The sequence below is a fragment of the Austrofundulus limnaeus genome, unplaced genomic scaffold (genome assembly GCF_001266775.1).
Source record: "Austrofundulus limnaeus strain Quisiro unplaced genomic scaffold, Austrofundulus_limnaeus-1.0 Scaffold32, whole genome shotgun sequence".
Taxonomy (NCBI): domain Eukaryota; kingdom Metazoa; phylum Chordata; class Actinopteri; order Cyprinodontiformes; family Rivulidae; genus Austrofundulus; species Austrofundulus limnaeus.
The window spans coordinates 1,194,329-1,213,497 of NW_013952434.1; the positions used below are offsets into that span (position 1 = coordinate 1,194,329).

The window sequence follows — 19,169 nt, forward strand, 5'->3', positions numbered from 1 at the left end:
GAGAAGTACCGAGCTGAACGAGACGACTGTAAATGAGAGCTGCTGCTTTATCAGACACCGCCCCAGCTTCTCGCCTATTGGCCGAGGTCTAGTTTAAAGGAAGCTAAACTAGACCTCGGCCAATAGGCGAGAAGCTGGGGCGGTGTCTGATAAAGCAGCAGCTCTCATTTACAGTCGTCTCGTTCAGCTCGGTACTTCTCTCAGTAGGGTTGTTTACAGCACACAAGATTTCTGGTTAGCTTCTTAGCTTAGCCTCCTTCACAGTGGAGCTGCTACTTGCGGCCAACCGATCCAATCATTTTAAACTTGAGCAGTGGCCACGCCTCCAGCAAGAATCTCTTCTCTATTTTATTTTATTTACCGTTATTTTACCAGGCAAATCCCATTGAGATCTCAGATCTCTTTTTCAAGGGCGGCCTGGGCCTGAAGGCAACCTATTGTACATGTTTTTGTGTTGTGGGGGAAACCGGAGTACCCGGAGAAAACCCACGCAAGCACGAGGAGAACATGCAAACTCCGCACAGAAAGACCCCAGGTCCGAACCGGGGATCGAACCCAGGACCTTCTAGCTGTGGTGCGTCGGTGCTAACCACCGAGCCGTCGTGCTGACAAATATATAATTTAATTAATATAATATAACTTTAAAGATTTTTTGGAAGCATTTATTTGAGCAATAGTAACAAAAAACATGATTTTGAGCAAAAACGCCTTAATGAGRTATTTTCTCTGAGAGTTAGCAAAGATTTTTTTCTTTCCAGCTGGGAAATCTTATTATCCAAATATTATTTGAGGTTTCCTCTAAAAAATGACACCAAAATACCTCTTTAGAATAACCTAAAAATAGGATTTAGACCAAATATTAATGTATCATTGGGATTAACAAAACAAATCAAGGCATATTGTGGAAGAGGAGCATATTAGTAGAAAGACAACACAAAGACAGTGTAGCTGTGTGATTTAATCAGGAAAAAAAAAACAGCTTTTTTGATTTGGGCTTCCAGTTTCTGTATGCATACGAGTTAATCCCTCACCTTGTGACATCCAGAGCTCTCTGAACTTTGGCCTGTACCGAGCCCAGCAGGTCCGCTCCCATCTTCTTCAGCAGCTGAGTGAGCAGGACAAACAGCCAATCCTGAAGGTCGTCCCTGTGGACCTGGATGAAGTCCACCAGAGTCTCCAGGAACATGCTGAACACCTAAACACACACACACACACACACGCAGTTTAGATGACACACAGATGAACCCAGACAATAAAAAACMAAGTACTTCATGCACACAAACACACAAACGCATGCATCAGGGAACTGTCACACTGTTAGGATGGGTACACATTGCTCTGCATTGGGATGATGTAAAAAAACAGCATTAGTTCTCTGAGATATTAGTGGTTATTCATCATCGCAGCAGCTCATCTTTATTCCCAATCACCAATTTAGATCACCCAAATTATAAAAAAACAAACAAACATTAAAATTAGCAAAGAAATGCAGTGAGATTTAATGAGAATTAGGACCAGTCAGGTTAAGAGGTGCCRGTAGTTGATTTAAGCGTAGCGGTGAATTTACAGGCACCATCACATGACACGGGTTAGTGGGTGTTATGCAGTAACCTTGGTAACYGATAATCAATCAGATTAAAGAAGCAGATTTTCATCCAAATGCATGAACAATAACACAGACTGGTTGAACTTACTCTCTACAGAGAGTTCCACAGTGGGGGGAGGGGAGTGGCATGGGGAAAGAGAAACATACATCTGTTAGCATCCTGATAAAAACTGACACTCAGAGTAAACCCATCTGGTTTCCAACACAAAATTTGAAAAACTGTCTCGATACAACAGATATCTGAGATGTTTTGTTGTGCACACTAGCAACAAAAGAGATGAAATAAATGACATGGAAGAATAAAAAAAAACAAAAGGAGGAGGAGACAGACGGAGTCAGGGGACAGATCCATGGTGAGATGCTGTACCTTGAAGGAGGCTGAGCTTATACCGGATTCTGCGGTGCCGTACACCCTGCCGGAGTCTCGCTGAAATTCATCAAATCGTCAAATCGTCAAACGAGTGGAAAAGAAGTTGTTCACACACCTTACGCCGTGTGTGAGGCAACGGAGCACTCATAACGCCGAAAGAAAAAGTGTTAGAGAGGACGAACCACAGCTGGTTAGTCAGAGAAAAAGAGCTGGCAGCCCAATTACTTGTGTGTGTGTGTGTGTGTGTGTGAAGTGTCTGACTGTGTGTGGGGTCAGTGTTGTTGTTTCAGGCTACAGGTAGGGAGGGAATAGAGAAGGCAGTGGATGCAAAGAACGCAGCCAGCAGGTTGGCTGCTAAACGGTGACAGAGCAATCCCACAGGGCGGCGGAGAGTGTGAGATCACACGCAACGTCAGGTGTGACATGCCGTTAGATGTTTTACACACTCTGCATGCCAGTGTTTATGTCTCAGTGTGGATATCCTCAGGCTCATCTCCTAGTTTCACCTAAAACCCATGAAAAACGGTTCGATTTACAAATGTGTTTGTGTTTTAAAGAGATCCTACACTGTCTGTGTTTTGGCAGAATCCGGTAAGAGTGAAAGATGGTGGGATAAATAAAGTGAAACCAAGAGGTCAAATAAAAATGGGTGAATAATGAATGGTGTGTGTTTTTGAGCGAGTRCTGGGCTGCATGCAGTCGTACCTTACTGTGAGGGTCTGCAAACATCCTGGAGAAGATTTCACACAGCCTCTTTAACTCTACTCGACTGCAGAATGAAAAAAAAAACAGTTAGCTAAAAAATAAAACGGTCATGAATTCATCTTTTGAAAACGTGTTCGTTGTCTGACCTGAGTGTGCGTTGGTTCTTCAGCAGAGCCTGTAGACCTAATAAACCCTCTTTTCTCTCAGACCAGTTGGCGCTGGCGCAGCGGTTGAGCACCTGGAAATGGTTCAAAATAAAAGCACCAAAAACACACAAACAAAAAGGTTAGCTAAAACGTTAGCAWGGCGATAAGAAAATGAGAAAATCTTTAGTTTTAAACCAAAGCAACAAGTTTTCATGGTTTAATTTTTAGCAAGAGAAGCAAAAACAATGGAACTGAACAAAAACACTGTAATTAGGATTATATTCCACTAATTTAGTCTATTTTTGTGCTCATAAACAACCCAATCAAGCTAGCTCATTATAAATAAAATGTGTTTTAATATCTGCCAGATTAACTCAATAATTTTTTTAATTAGATTTCAAAGTAACAGCGCTAACCTCAGCTACATCTTCTGTTTGCCTCATGTAGGTGGAGATGGCGCCTCCGTTCCTGGAGCTGCACGACCTCTCCGAGCAGACGCTGGACGCGTCGCTGTTGGCGTCGTCGTCTGAATACATGTTGCCGTAGTTCTCATAGCGCCGCCGTGCTGGCTTCTTCTGCAGGAAAGACAGCGAGACTGACGTAAACYGTAAAAGGTGCACGACGCATCCCGAGAGAACATCTGAGCACAAGACGACAGGCGGGTGAGAGCCAGGAGAAGGAGCTGACCTTGGATCTCATGTCTCCCAAYAGCTGACAGCGTTAAACAGAGGTAGAAGCAGGGATTAGTTAACACGCAGACATACGCTCAAAATGACAGCGTGCTGGAATGTGGTGCGAGTTTAAGTGTTTCGGGTGTTTGTGTGTGAAGGTTTGAGGAAAAGCCTACCAACGCATCTGCAAGAGCCTCTTCTACATCAGAGCCTGTGTTCAAGACCCGCATGGCGCTGACTGAAGACGAGAGACGACTCGACTGGCTGATGCCAAAMCCCGATCCTGCACAGAGATAAATACAGACAGGACGGACAGAAGCAGAGCARAAAATAAAATAAAAAAACATTAATAAAGTTGTGAAAAATACACCAAAACAAACCCCAGTTTCCTTTTCCTCATCACCTTTCACGCCAACACTCACGCAGCTCACACACAAACAATCCTGCAAGTTAATGTGATGGCTTGTTAGGTGAGAATGCCACTGGGAGGAAAAAAGGATGACATAAAAACACAAGAGTTGATGTTCCAGCAGAATTGAGGCGGAGCTAAATAAACAAAACAAATGGAACAGAAAAAAACAAGAAAAAGTTATTATTTTAGCAACCGAACAAGCGGAATCATGCAGTTCCACTGGAGGGTTCAACATCCTGGAGCACAACATAAAAAAATGACAAATTAAATTAAAACTGATGCTGATGGACGAGAAAACAATTAGGTTATCTAGAGAAGAGGATGACCGGCACTGAAAAGAACAAAAATGAGCAACAAAAAAAGATTAAAAAAAAAAACTCTGGCCAAGAAGGTAGGTGAGGGACGAGGAAATAGATGTACTCAGCCTTCACCTGCAGCCCCAAAAGCATCAGGTGTGTGGAGAGCTCCAGTGGAGCGCGAGTAGCTCCGAGTCGCTGCAACCGAGACGCGTAGAGTTTAACACGCACACAAACACAAGACAACACACGCAGGAACGTCAGACAAACTCTGCAGCGCRTGAAATTAGAAAGAAAGGCAGAAACATCTTAACACAAGCCTGGGACTAGTATTCCTCCACTTTGCTTAAGTCTTGAAACAGAAATAAAATCTAAAGTTAACTCTTTTTTTTTCCAGTCATCCCTCTCAGGTATCTGGCCACCACCGCTACTCACCCAGAGGTGTGAAGGAGCGTACGGGGCTGGTGTCCCTGCTGCTCTCCCTGCTGGCCTCCCTGCTGCAGCCCTGACTCATACTGGGCCGAGGGATACGACTGCCTCGAGCTAACGCCACCCAACCGCACAGCGCAGGACAGGAAACAGGAGAAAAGGAGAACAGGAGCCACAGGGAAGAAAGTGATCGTGAGACGAAACGTGGAGAAGACGTGGAAGAAAGTCTAACGTGACAGTTGCACAAACAAATACATGAWGAAGAAACAAATAAAAGTGATAGAAAACAGATGGAGGGGACGTTGAAGGAGCATCTCAACATATGTGACCCATCAAATCGAAGTGAGGATTACGTCTAAAAGTGGTATATGGAGAAATAGGCAAATGTKGTGTTTTGATTAAAACACTTACAAAAGGTGTATTTCATCAGAATATAACTTATCAAAGTTTCATTTGAATGAACTGTGTAAAATATAATAATAAATAAAATTTTGAATCACTTTATTGAGCAGTAGCAACAAAAAACCTGATTTTGAGGAAAAACGCCTTTAAATTTTGAGATTTTCCATGTAAGCTAGCAATGTTTTTGTTTCTTTCCAGCTGGGAAATCTCAATATTGAAGTACTATTTGTGATTTCCTCTTCATAATAAAATGAAAAATTCCTCATAAAAATTACATAAAATTAGGATTCAGTCCAAATATTAATGTATGATCATAATCAACAAGACAAATTAWGTCATATCWCTTGTTACATTTATGATATCAGAGTGTTCCAGGTATCAACATGTAGCTTTTAAAGCCAASAATCTRAAAATGTGATCAGGTCATTTGGACCAAATTTGAATTAATCCTCATTTCGATATGATGGGTCACGTATACTACTAGAGCTGCTGCAGCAATTAGAAGTAACTTTCATTGATTGTTTTGTCATAAAACAGTAAAAATCACTGATCAGGTTCAGTCTTTATTGGTTTAACATCTTTAAACAGCCTCTCGTGTCCAACTAGTGGACTAAACTGTTATAAAGTTGAAATTAACTGGAGAGAGCAGCAGCTTTGGATGAGATGCTCCTTTCAAGAAAGAACATAACAGTTTGACATTCAGTGTCTATTTCTCACACACAAAGACCAGAAAAGGAGCCATTCAAGGTGGATTTTATGAGCTGGTGGGTGAGAGGTGGAGGCCTGCAATCATCTTTACTGTTCAATGCTCTGTTCAACATCAGCAGCAGCCATCCAGGGGTAATCACAGCCTACGAGTGCGCTATAAAGAAGGTTCACTGATCCTGCAAGAAGGCTTGTATCACAGCCACTAACAACAGGTTAGTACAGACGGAGGCAATGTGTTCATGAAGCGTGGAAATCATCTGCTGATCTCGGGGCGCCCGTCACCACAACAACGCAGCCATGAAATCAGACAATTCACAGAGATGGGATCTATGAAGCCGAGGCAGCKAGCGCAGATGGAGAGGCTGGGATGAGATTTTGTAATGGATAGAAAAGAAATGAGGATTTTGTGGGGAGGAGGGTGATGATTTCAGATAAGGAGAGAAAGAGTGGATGCTCTGATCTGCGTCGGAGCCTTACCTCCTCTGCTCGCACTGTTGTAGTTGGAGCTAAGGCTAGAAGGAGCTAGARGACAGAGGAAGCAGGGTCGGGAGGAAAAGAGGGAGGGGAGAGGAGCAGAGGAAGAACAGGTAGACGGGGAGCAGGAGAAAAACAAGCTGAGTTTGGACCCAGACCTCACAGTGCACCGAGGCGAAGCCTCCGAGTTCTTGCTGATRTTTACAAACTCACCGACGGACAGGCGAGTGGGGGAAGAGTCTCTGGAGCAGCCCTGGCTGCGGGGGATGCGGCTGCGCCTCTGCCCGTCCCCGGCGGGTCCAGCGAGGACTCTGTGAGCCCCCGAGCTCATGGTGCTCAAGGCCGTGCTCGTCAGCACACGACCCGGAGAGCCGCTCCGGCTGCCAGCTTCAGAGAGGCGCAGGGAGGAAAAAAAAAACAAGACAAACACAGAAAGAGCAAAGTCAGTGCCTTCTTCATGCAACATGAAGCTTTTACCAAMAAAAGCTGTGACTCCAAACCCCCTCTAATGTGACATTTTTTTTATTACAGCTGACAAACAAAGTTCTGCTACACTTAAATAAGATATTTTCTTAACACACGAGAGTAAGATGGATCACAGATGAATCCTACTCACTCCAAAAGGAAACAAATTCATACTTATAAACAAACAAAACAATGCAACGATTATGATTGAAATGTGTTTATGTGACTCTCAWATCTTTCAGTCATTAATGAAGTCCAAAAATGTTACTTTTCTTTCTCCTGGGGATCCTGACTCCAAAATGCTTCTTTTATTTGACAACAAACCTACATCACTACAACTCTGAGGACAAACAGATGAAGAGTATTTTCTCTGTGGGACAGGACAGGAAACGTAAAAATAGATTTTTGGGAAATTGTTTCTGTACTGATTTCTTCATGACTCAAAATGGACATCTCTGAATGATAAACTAAACACACACACACACACACAGAGACACACACACATACACAGAGAGACACACACAGCACAGGACATTTTTCTAATAGGGCTGCACAATATTTACAATTTTTTTTTGTCATCTCAATATCACTATATCACTCAGGACCAACTGGTTTAAACACCAACAACCAATTTAAACAATAGCAGAAAAGCTAAAGTGGGCGTGCCAGGTGTCGTGATGATGGAAGAAAATGAGACGAGTGAGAAAGATATGTTTAGCACATCTGATGTAGTCAATGCAATATTAATAATATTGCAATTGCAAGTTTTCCTAATATTGTGCAGCCTTAAAAATYTACAGGTGGGTGCTTAAAGACAGAGACCTGAACAGAAAACATCTTAAAGGCAAAAACAGAGCTAAAGAAAAATGTGATACTTGGAAATAAACTTGGAAGAAATCTCCATCCCTTTAATAAGATTACAGGTTAAATTTTATATTAAATGTGTAGCATCTCAACAATGTGTGGCCTGTAGGTACAATTAATATTGTTTTTTCCATTTCTTCTTTAGTTTTATAGCAGCACAAAACAAAAAAAGCCCCTCAGATTAAAAAAAAAACTAATAAATAAATAAAACATGAAAGGGTATTTTGGCCAAAATCATTTGTTTTGGATCCAACTATTCTTTTCACATTAGGTTCAAAAATAAAAACTTTTGTTTTGAAATCCAAGCACACATAAGTGCAGTAACATGAAGCTCACAGAAAGGTTTATTACGAATGCTAAACAGCCGTACACAAAGTCTGCAACTAGATATCCCAGCATGCCTTTGCCACAGTGCAGGAAGCTTTAAATGCTCGTTCTACGTGGTTGTGAGAAGACAGAAGTCTGGGCGACAAACGGCAGTACAACTAAACACTAAAGGAAGTTGTGGGGAAAGTTTAAAAAGTAGCGCTGTAATCTTACCACCGACAGTGTTAGCAGACTGAGATCCTGAACCATTGGTTGAGAGGAGAGGGGAAGCAGAAGTAAGGAGGAGGGGTAAGGAACAGCAGATTAAACCAGATGAATAATGGGTTAAAGCAAAAAGCATCGTGTGAGTTAGAAGACAGAGCTTAATGGGAGCGCAGCTTGGTGTTCCACACCAAGAATGGAGGTGAAGCTAAATGAATCCATTAATAAAAACAGGAGTACACATGAGCTGAAGCAGCTGCAAACGGCACACTGGGAGAAGCAGTGCATGTTGGGACGACTGGTATGAAACCACCTGTTCACAATGAGGTAAAGAAAATTCTTTAAAAGGAAATAGGTGCAAAAATATCCACACACACTGTGTCCCACCCACACAGAAACCTTTTTAAGCATTTTCCTCATCTCCTGGGAATCCTGAGCTTTGAACTGATCAGGGAACCGAMGTGTGTCTTTGTATAAACGTTCAAGTGTGGTTAGCATTTCAGTGTTATGTGTGCTAATATTTTAGCTGCGCTTTTTGGTTAAAGTGTTAAGTTTTCCATCCTGAGCTTAAAAAAACCCTAATACACGTCAGAGCAAAGCTGGAGCAGCAGAAATAAATTCTTCACCACACCACCCTCGGTGATGAAACACAACATGCAGAGGAAAATAAAACAAAACACACACACACTTCTCTTACACAAAACACCTTGATCAGAATGAGAGCAATAGCATGTGGGCCACCATCCCCACTGTGGTACACAAAAAGACACACACACACACACACACACTCTGACAGACAAATACCTGGAGTGCAATCGGATTCGTCGGAACCTGAAGGCACAAAAATATTTACAAGGAGCTTATCGTTACCATGAAGGCAACAAGTTGAGAAACTCCACAATTAAAATGTGAAAAAAAAAAAAAAAAACCACAATCACTCCAAAGAAGGTCACACAAACATCACAGCTGTCCGCAAGTGGGCTTCACACCCAGCCAGGTTCGAATCGTCGTCGTTTTGCTTGAATTTCTAAAAAAATCGGGACTTACGCTGCGACTGGGAGACCATCTTGGTGCGGCTGCGTCCTCGTGAGTCCACTTGGCTGGAAACGCTGCTGGCTGTAGTGAAGGGCTGCTTAGTGCGAACGCGGCCTGGGTGGAATAAACAACCGTAAGAACGGAAAACCAGATTCACTTCCTGCGYTAAAACAACAAGTCACAAACGCCTCACGACTGAACGAAGCCCAGCAACTAAGAAGCTCTATGGCTGATCGCCTCTAATGCTGGAAATGGCTCCACTTCTAGCTCTTCACCCAAACATWCACATTCAGCCAGGAGCAGACAGAGATAGCAGAGATGCTCCAGTGGATCACTCTCAGTAAGAAAACATTTAAACATCTCTAAAAATCACTAATCATTTCAAAGTTTGTACAGGATTTGATAAAGCAAAATCTTTGACATCATTTGAGAGTCAGGGAATTATTTTGATTCAGAACATAATTTGGTTAACTGCATGGAAAAAATGATTTATTTAATTACAGACTAGTGTTAACTAATCAAATCGATTTATTATGAAATTATGAAATGTTTCAGGTATGGCTTTCCAACAAGAACATCTCTAAAAACACGCACAGAAATAAGCACCAGACAACAATCTTACCATTGTCTGACCTGGTCCCTACAGACAGACAAAAAAGGAGCACGTAGTAAGTTTGTCGGTTGTATTAAAATATTAAAACACACCCTGATCATCCTGATTAACGTTCAACATCTGAGCGATGAGGTTTAAAGCAGGTGCAGAGGGTTAAAACAGAAAACGATTTCATCCTTGGTTAGGATCTGACACACGATGTGATGAGCACCAAGGCAGTAACAAACGCTTACAGCAGGGGGCAGCGTGAACACATCCTGTCACAACAACTGAACTTACATGGAGCGGGGTGAAGTGAGGAGGGGAAAGTAAAGAGAAGAAGCTGAGTGAGATGATCTTACCATCCGTTTTATCAGAGGCATCATCTTAAGCAGCAAAGAGAGCAAAAACGTACAAAGAAGGAAGAACGGCAATCGTAGAATAAAGATCCAAAAGAAGAAGACAAAGTAAAGGAGAAGAGGGAGATTAAAAGAATTGTGAAAAAAATATGAAAAAAAGTGCAAGGCAGGAAAAAAGGCAGGTAGAGAAACAAGAGAAGAAAAAAGTGCATTAGTAACATACCATCTGTTTAAAAGAGAACCATGCAGGTGAAGGGACAAACGTTGACACACACAAAGTAAATGGAACAACAAACATGCACAGAGAACATCAACATCAAAATGAACAGGAAGCAGAGGACGAGGAGAGAGCTGGAGATATTTTACTCATCATACACCTCAGAGCTGGGAGCTTTCTTCTTTGTGTGTCTGTTGACCACTGCCTGCTCTGCCTCATTAGTCACCTAACTTGCCTGAGGGGGGCCCTTACCCAGAGAGGAGTAGGAACCGGGGGGCAGACGGCCTGTTCCCCGGGCCTGTCCGACGTGCCGGTGTTTAGCAACGGCTGCTGCGTTCACATCCACATCGCTGCGGGAACGCTGCAGGGAGACTGGTGACATCCCAGCCTTTGCAGGGGCAGGGACTGACGGGACAGGGGGTKGGGGAGCGTGTTGGAAAAGGGATGGGAGGTGACGGGATATAAATATATATATATATATAAACACAACACATGCAGGTAACATACTACATTTACACAATAAGAGAACATGTAAAGTCTAACACATGTGTATGCGCACATGTGTATAGTACACAACAACAACAACAAAAAAACACAACAGAAGGTGAGTGTTCAGGTATGGACACAAGACGATGTCAATGAGAATGAAGGGACATGGTTTTATAGGACCTGAGGTTTCTCATGTGTTTGTGTGTGAGCATCAGGGTATGTGTTGAAAAGTGTGTGTGTTGGACGCTGAGTGTAGGAGTGTTGACTCACCTCGCCCTGGAGCTGCCGACCATTTGGAAGACAGAGGACGGCTGATAAAGGAGGAGAAAACTGGGTCATTTACTGGTTTATGAAGAAGACAGAAGGAGATTAAGTGGGGAGATTCCACTAATGTGGACGATGTGTTGCAGAAATGCCTCCACCCCCAAAAAATAGCGTTTTTTCTGAACACTAACGTGTTTCTGTTTCAGCTGAGAGATCTACATTCAGCTAGAAAAGAGCAGCGTTAAGCAATCATTACTTTAGACTCTCTTGAGAGGAAGATGAGGAGCGGTCGCTCTGAGGAAGAGAGGCCACGCTGCCAGAGCTCTTCAGACAGGACTGCAGCGTCCGCTGGTACGACGGCTCCAAGGAGTTGTAAAGAGCATCGGCTTCTGCTGGGAAGTGGTTCCTCAGACCCCAGTAGGCCCTTAAATACAGAAATATCAAGTAAGAATATAAAACAAACATGCGAAAGAGAAGTAAAAAAAAAAAAAAACAAATTAAGGACGTGTATGTCTTACTTGCGGGCCTCCACTCTGGCCTCTGAGTCGGCGTCTCGGATTCCCTTTTTAATGCTTTCAACCAAAACTGTCGTGTGTCTGAGACAGAGGAAGGAAAGTGAGTTAAAACACGTCATGGATCATTTGCGCAGCACACAGAAATGATCCATAAAGCAGACWGTCTCTTCACACATAAACTGAGTATTTTATGTGTGAAAAAAAAAAGAAATTTGCTCCTTTTAAACTGACTGTAACACTCTACACTGGTCAAAATTATTGGTATATCARCCAGAATATTTGTTTTTGTGTGACAATAAGTTCCCTGCATGAAAGGTTTTAAGTTTTAGGTGTCCACATACACTGAAACTCTAATTTTCACTTATTCCTGATGTATCAAAAGGCGTTTAATGACAATAAAAGATGCTGGAGGGATGTTTCAATGTACTGGTAACATGAGACTGCATGACTGTCATTTATAAAAAAGAAAAACAGATAAAGTGTTCTTACCTTTCTAAAGAGTGTGTATGCCATTCCTGTAGCAGAAGGTCCAAGAAATCATAACAGCGTCTGGAAATCACAGATTTCTTTTAATCTAACCAAATTTATTCGTCATAATCCTTTTGATATTTTGTCCTGATCATGTTTACTAAAGTCGTCAGCTGCTTTATCTTACCTTCTTACAGCCACTGACTTGGATGTGCAGTTACTGGTTATCAGAGGAATAAGTCTGGGGACATGCGTGTGCTGTAATAAAAGGATTGTTTTAGGTAAGTATTGTCTGAAAGATGCCACAACCCCTTCACTAAGAAGAAATGATGTTTAAAGTTAGATAAAACTCACCCGTATAATGATGCGGATGGCTGAGACACCGGAGGTGGCCATAACTTTGGCACAGTTGGGGATGAGGTTGAACAGGACGGGAACGATGGCTTCTGCCCCGTGGTCGAATTTATTCCCCAGTACTGACGAGAGGTGACTGCACAGAGACATAAAGTTTCACATACTCTTTTGGTACTTTTTAATCCAAATGTTCTTTCAGTGGCCTGTGCATCTATTATTAAACACTCACGCCACAGTGATACAGGCCTCTCGGACCACTTGTGAGCGCAGGTCCTTTGCAGACAGTTTGAAGGCTCCGTCCAGCAGTCGTAGATGCTGGTAAAAACAATCATAGCTGGCCGCGTCCGCCACCAGTAAAGAGCGAATTTTCTTCAGCTGTAAAAACAAACAAAATCATTCTTAAACACAAGCAGGAGAACGAGAACTGAAATGTCRAAAAGAAAATGTTTTGACTAAAATGAAAAGACTTGTGAGAGAGAATCTACTCACAGCGTTGCATCTCTGGTCCCAGTCGTGTTTGTCATCCGAGCAGATTTCCCGGATCTTATTAAGGTTGTCCTCGAGATCCCTCGATGAGTATATCTGCGAAATACAGAGGAAGGAAATGGGAGAGATGGCTTTGAAACTGTGTAAAGTAAAAGTAAATTATTAAACAGGATGAAAGTGCGCAATTACGCACAATTAAGCTTTAATGAGTGTTGTACCTGGACAGTGGGGACATCTGTAAAGGCTTTAATGAAATCCTCTTCATCAACTGCACCAGCACTTTCTTTTGACACTGAAGAAAACAGAGAAGAATCATTTAATCTGTCATCTGACCCATCCAAAATTAATCAGCCGTAGCCTCACAGCTCTSAGGCCAAAACAAGCAAATTCAGACTGTAAAACAGCAACCTGACATAAAAGAAACATTACAAATATATGTTTTAAACTGTGCTTTTCTGAGTCTTTTGAAGTGAACAACTCATTTCCAAAACTAAGTCTATAAACATGTGCTAAAACACTTCAATAGAGGTAGTAGGCTGTGTTTTTAGTGAGCTTTGTGGCAGTAATGAGCCTGTCAATCACAACTCTCTAGGGTCTGGATGATTTGTGAGGCGACACCTCCTACAACTTCTCCCTCAAGGAAGCAATAATAAAATAAGAAAACGAAGAGAAAGAAAGCAAATAGGAGCTAAAGGCAATCCAAGAAGATAGGAATGATAAAACTGTGAGACCAGCTGGAAATATGATATCCGGAGAAGAGGAGGCTGAACAGTAGCCACAAACATGGAGGAGAGGTGGGCATGACCAGAGAGCAAGACAACTGTTACGTTTGTATTTCCAAAGGTTACTTTTTATTTCAGACTGTGCCTAAAAGATTCATGTTTTTTTTCCTTTTGTTTGTTAGCAGCAGGGACTATCCCGAGCCACTCACAGCTTTAATTACAGCTTTATGAAGCTTGAGTTCAAGGTTTTTGGTTGAACAAGCAGTAAACGCTGCAGTAAAGTATCTGTTACTTGTGTCAACACATTTGGGGAATCATAATGTAAAGATGATTATTACCCTCTAATGGGGAATATTGGTTCTGCCTTGGCTAACATAAAACAACGACATGACATTTGGAAAAGTCAAACCTCCAAACAGTTTTAGACGTTTTCCTGTTAAGATGAATTATCAACAAACTGAAACCTCCATAATCAGTTTGAGTGTCATAAAGACAATAAAATCATTACTGAGTCAATTTTTCTACAGCACAAAAGATAAATCTGCAAAATTAGTAATAGCAATTAGCTACTTTTTCCCCACTTAATTTTTAATGCATATCTGACAAAAAATAACATCCTTTTAGACAATTACCTGTCTCTTACACCTCTAACTAGTGACTGGTGTTTAAATTTAGCTGCATATTTTACAGTCATTTAGGCTAAAATGGAAAATCTACCAGTTTAAATTAATCACCTTTTATAATAAAACCTCAAACTCCAAAAAAACTAAACAAAAACATACAATTTCTTTAGTCACCCCTAAAAATAATAGGTTATTGATACTTGTACTTCTTTATGTATTTCTAAACTGATTTCAAGTATAGAATAAAATATAAAAATCCAACATAAAATCGTAATTAATTCTTACTCTAAACAGGCTATAATGAGGGCTTTTATCATCTGTTACCCAAACATTAGATAGCAAATCCAAATTTTAAATTAAAATTCAACATACTAAAAACAACCTTTATCTTATTTGTATTTAATGTGCATTCAGTTTTRAGAGTAATTATAAATTAAATACCAAGTTTGCTTCCAGTAGCGCTGGGCCTGCGTGCAGCAGACGACTCTGCAGGCTTCTTGGGAACTTTGGGAACTTTGAAGCTTGCAGAAGAGCGTCCGTCCACACTGTCATCATCATCAAAACTACGATCTGTGAAGTCAGAACAGACATCATCATCATCATCATCATCATCTGCATCCCAATTTCCACACGGACGTTAAATAAACTTGAGCATAAAGAGGTGAAAACCTTAAAGTCAAAACAAAATAAATGGCAAAAATATTCAGGAGTGACTAAATTGATATTAGTTATAAACATCCCACTTGTTGGGGTGAAAAAAAAACGCTACCTCAAACACATATAGAGACATTTCTGAAAGATCAGTCTGTGCTCAATCTGTCCAACCAGGAGACAGGTGACTGACAGAACTCCTTTGAGGTACAGTAAATCCTTTTTCTGCAAGTTAGCAGAAAACATGCACGCTGAAAAGCTATAACTGAAACTTGATACGAGGCTGTAACAACGATGTGCACAATACACACAAACACACACACTCACAAGTCGACTGTGGAGAACAAACTGTTGGTGGAGGAATGCGCTTTAGTTGTTCTGACAACCAGCCATGGAGAAATGCGCTAAAGCCACCACCCAATACGTTGACACATACATCTCACCTCCATACAAACACACACACAGAAGCATCACAAAATCAGTCAAATGCATAACTGAGTGCATACACTGGCTTAATTTATCAGAATTATGGGAAGGCCTATTGTGTTTGGTTTGGATATGTAAWGATGTATGCATAACATTTACACACAGCTGACACAAACAACTCCATCCCTGCACTTACAGTCACAGATCCGYTGGCAGATAAGACGCCTCATGCTTCTGTGAAGGCGAGGCGTTGCGGTCCGCCCTCTKTCCTCCAAGCCGTACCCCAAAGCAGACACCTCACACACACTTCATAGCATGGCTAAGGCCGGGCAAACACTCATCTCGCACGTATCGCCATCCAAAAGAGGAAAAAAAATGCCCCTCCACCCAGACAAGTGCCGGCATTTTCTTTCACTCCTCTCTACCTTCTATCCCTCCCTCTTCCCCTTCCCAGCCTCTCCTCTGCTTCTCCCAGCAGCCTCACGGCCAATCAGACGGGAGGTGACATCATGGTGTTGCAGCCAGTGCGGAGGCAGGGCCTTTCAAAGCGTGATGGGAGAGAAAGGGAGACACACACACACACACACACACACAGACCGACACCCCAGGAATATTAACAGGGTTGCTGTGTGTCACTCTCAGACCGGCTAACCTGAACTCATTATCGCTGACAACATCCTCGGAAATTCCTCCCCCTCTCATTTACCAGCAACCTCATTTTTGACTTGCTACATTCACTACTTTCAAAAGGAAAACAACAACAACACATTCATTTGGTCTGCATTTTTCCTACGTACACAAAAGAACAAAGAATGAAGAGGCCAATGTCAAGACGATAGGGAGGTGGAGGGTTGAGCCACGCCCCTTTGAGGCTTCCAGTTTCTCATTGTGCCTCACAAGCCTGGCTGGATTTTCTGTTTTGTTTGGTGAAATTTAAGCTACTTTAAAAAGACAAAAAGGTCTATCATCTTTTTTTTTTCAAAAAGTTTCACATTTACACAAAACAGGCAGCAATATGATCCAAAAAAATCTGTCAAGTTTACAGATGTGGTAGGTCTGWAAACATTATTGCATAACAGCACGGTTGCAACTATTTTAGCAAACTTGAGTCATTTTAAATATAAACTAAATGTAATTTTTAATCGCCAGTAAGAAAATTGAATTAAAATAATTCAAGTTCCTCATCTTTACAAAATAAGTCTGTCCTATAAGCTGTTTGCATTAAATGCATTTTACATCGTATCTACTGACATCAGCACTTTCCAGGTGGTACTGCTATTTGTACCGTGTCTGAATTAAATCCAGTAGCATTTTGTAACAAATMCCTAATTAATCGGTCTTTGTTCAATTTTAAACACATCTAAAAGGCAGGTGACACATTAAAAGACAACCTGAGTTTAATATAACCTGGCAGCTCTTTTGCTGAACACATGAGCTAAATAGACGACGAACAAAAACATTTCTGTTGCAGTCAGCGTAAGCTAAAGTAAAATGAGATTAATTAGTGTACTTTCACCACTCTACATTCGTGATACTTAAATATGTGATAAAAACATTTTTATTCATTGAAGTTTCTTTGTTTTTATGCACAAAATGAGCTAAACCATCTCCACTTGAGGTAATCCGTTCCTTTGAGGCAGAATTTATGATGTATTTTGGAGTATATTTATWAGGAGTGTAAATTTGTGAGTATAGACACAAACTCATTTCAACCTGATCATTTCTACTATAGTAGAAATATTTTACTTTCATTCTAACATTTTTGTTTGTAAGCTGTACAACCATTTGTAGTCRTCGTGACACTGGCAGCCACATGTCGTTCATGATCAAAAACACATCAAAGAAACATAGTGAAGGTTTAAAGGACCTGTGKCATCAAGTTTTTGTAATAAACATGAATAAATTTTTGGAACGATAACATTGATAACATGTTGCAAAACAAATTTCACGTCACTGAGATGAACAGTTGTTGAGATATTTACATGTGAAGAAACAGGAAGTGATGTCAAAGGGGAATGTCTGCATGTAAACACAGTGTTGTAACAAAAGCTAACAAAACAGACTTTAGAGAAGAATCTGATGTTTCTTTAGATTATTTTTAGTTGCTATCAAAGAGTCGAAGAAGAGTTAAAGTTTAAATAATTTATTTTTAATAAACCAAGACCAGTGAGTTTATTTTATTAATGAGTTCTCCTTTGATGTCACTTCCTGTTTCCCTTTGGCTGAGCCAAATTCAAAAGAAAATATACCAGTTATGTGACAAAATGGGTAAAAATCATGTGTACTATGCCAATTTTCTTAAGTATAAAGATGCTTTCTTTGACTTTTTGTATTTGAAGGATAGGCGTGTCTCAGCCACTTCAAAAGTAGCGTTTGAGGACGTTCTTCCTTGCTCAAATTTTAGAGTAAATTGAAGTTTGACAACAATTAAAAATACTAAATTAATTTATAGTGTTGAGAATCAATTCTATTGCTTCCTTACAAMACCCATGGGTCCACTACCAAGATCTCGTCATGCATCGGGGATTTAAGCATTGATTAGCATTAACGTTAGCATGATTAGCATCTCTTGCTTTTCACTAGTCAGGCCCCACGGGAGTGCGTGTGTCTGGGTGAAGGGTAAAGCGAAGACAGCTGAGCGAGGGAGGAGAGGGAGAGAAAGTGAGTGAATCCATCGTTGAGACGAGGCTGCACACATGCTGTTGCCATGGTGACATCAGCAGCTCCGCTTCTCCAACGAATAAAGTGGCAAAAGAGAAACCATGAACTGTTTACATCAGTTGATTCAACAGCTGGATTAAGAGTGTAATGAATTACTTCATGAYGTGTTAATTAAACAAAGTTAATTCTGTTTTTTTTCCTGATGTGGAAGAAGGGCTGTATTTTAGATCACCATGATAATGAACTGCTTGCATAAAAAGAAAAGACACGGCACATCCAGTAAGTCTGTAAACGCACATACTGATATCAGCTCCACCGTGTACCACGCACCATTACCATGGAAACCCCAGGCCGAGAGTTACTCCTCTCTTCATTTYGTGAGAGGATTCAACGGCAAAAATTACAACAAATARAATATTTACACCTGAAATACAATCCTGCAAAAATAGTCTGCTTCAAGTGAGCAGTTCCAGTTCTCTCACACACACATGTAAACAAACAAACAAACAAAAAAATACAAACATGCCAGGTGGTATGGATGTAGTGGCGTAAACTGTTCTGACTCTGATGCTAACAAATACAAAGTTACAGGAAATTCAAGCTGAAACAGACGAAAGCTCACATGTCAGAACTGCTCACAGGTCTGTTCATGTTTTGACCACACGATGGCAGCACTGTCTCTGCTGTCAAAGATCAGACTTTCTGATATAGTATTTAAATAGTTTGTGTCATTCTGCATGTGGAGGTGTCACAGAACAAGAATAAGAAAGCTTGTCTTTAAAATTGTCAACATTATTTCATTATTTTTATTGTTTATCTTGCACTGAGCTGTTCTTTATTAAAGCCTGATACAGATATTAATGCCGATTTATCATGCATCCCTAGTAAATGAGGGCACAGATTGTAGTGTAAAGCTCTTTGAGTATCCTGGTTGGATAGAAAGACGCTATACAAGTACAATCTATTTACCATTTACCATTCACCATTCTGGGAGGATCAGAAGGTGTTCCCAGGCCAGCAGAGTGAATGTTTTTCTACAGCGTGTCCTAAGTCTTCCCTAGGGTACCCTTCCAGTTGAACATGCCTGGAAAACCTCCCTAGAGAGGCGTCCAGGGTGCATCCTTACCAGGCACCCGAACCTCCTTAACTGGCTTCTCTGAAATGGATCCATGATTAGTTGTAACATCAGACTTTATTTGATAAACATATATTTTAACTGTAAAATAAAGAC

At 41.1% G+C, this 19,169-nt stretch overlaps 1 protein-coding gene across 33 annotated transcripts in view; it reads right to left on the minus strand.

Annotated features, from left to right (window-relative positions):
• The window catches only part of clasp2 (cytoplasmic linker associated protein 2), a gene marked incomplete at its 5' end in the record, with an annotated part of 39,098 nt that overhangs the window by 9,082 nt on the left and 10,847 nt on the right, over positions 1-19,169 (minus strand). Inside the window, 28 exon segments of one of the 33 annotated variants that reach the window (XM_014005703.1) lie at positions 1,032-1,195; positions 1,695-1,697; positions 1,974-2,033; positions 2,682-2,745; positions 2,828-2,919; positions 3,244-3,399; positions 3,515-3,538; positions 3,675-3,781; positions 4,342-4,404; positions 4,642-4,749; positions 6,223-6,267; positions 6,433-6,606; positions 8,089-8,115; positions 8,881-8,907; positions 9,124-9,225; positions 9,734-9,751; positions 10,066-10,089; positions 10,532-10,684; positions 11,039-11,079; positions 11,289-11,456; positions 11,551-11,628; positions 12,037-12,096; positions 12,203-12,273; positions 12,370-12,505; positions 12,599-12,744; positions 12,859-12,951; positions 13,074-13,147; positions 14,642-14,770. In XM_014005703.1, coding sequence (XP_013861157.1) covers positions 1,032-1,195; positions 1,695-1,697; positions 1,974-2,033; positions 2,682-2,745; positions 2,828-2,919; positions 3,244-3,399; positions 3,515-3,538; positions 3,675-3,781; positions 4,342-4,404; positions 4,642-4,749; positions 6,223-6,267; positions 6,433-6,606; positions 8,089-8,115; positions 8,881-8,907; positions 9,124-9,225; positions 9,734-9,751; positions 10,066-10,089; positions 10,532-10,684; positions 11,039-11,079; positions 11,289-11,456; positions 11,551-11,628; positions 12,037-12,096; positions 12,203-12,273; positions 12,370-12,505; positions 12,599-12,744; positions 12,859-12,951; positions 13,074-13,147; positions 14,642-14,770 — 2,407 coding nt within the window. 33 annotated transcript variants of the gene reach the window in all.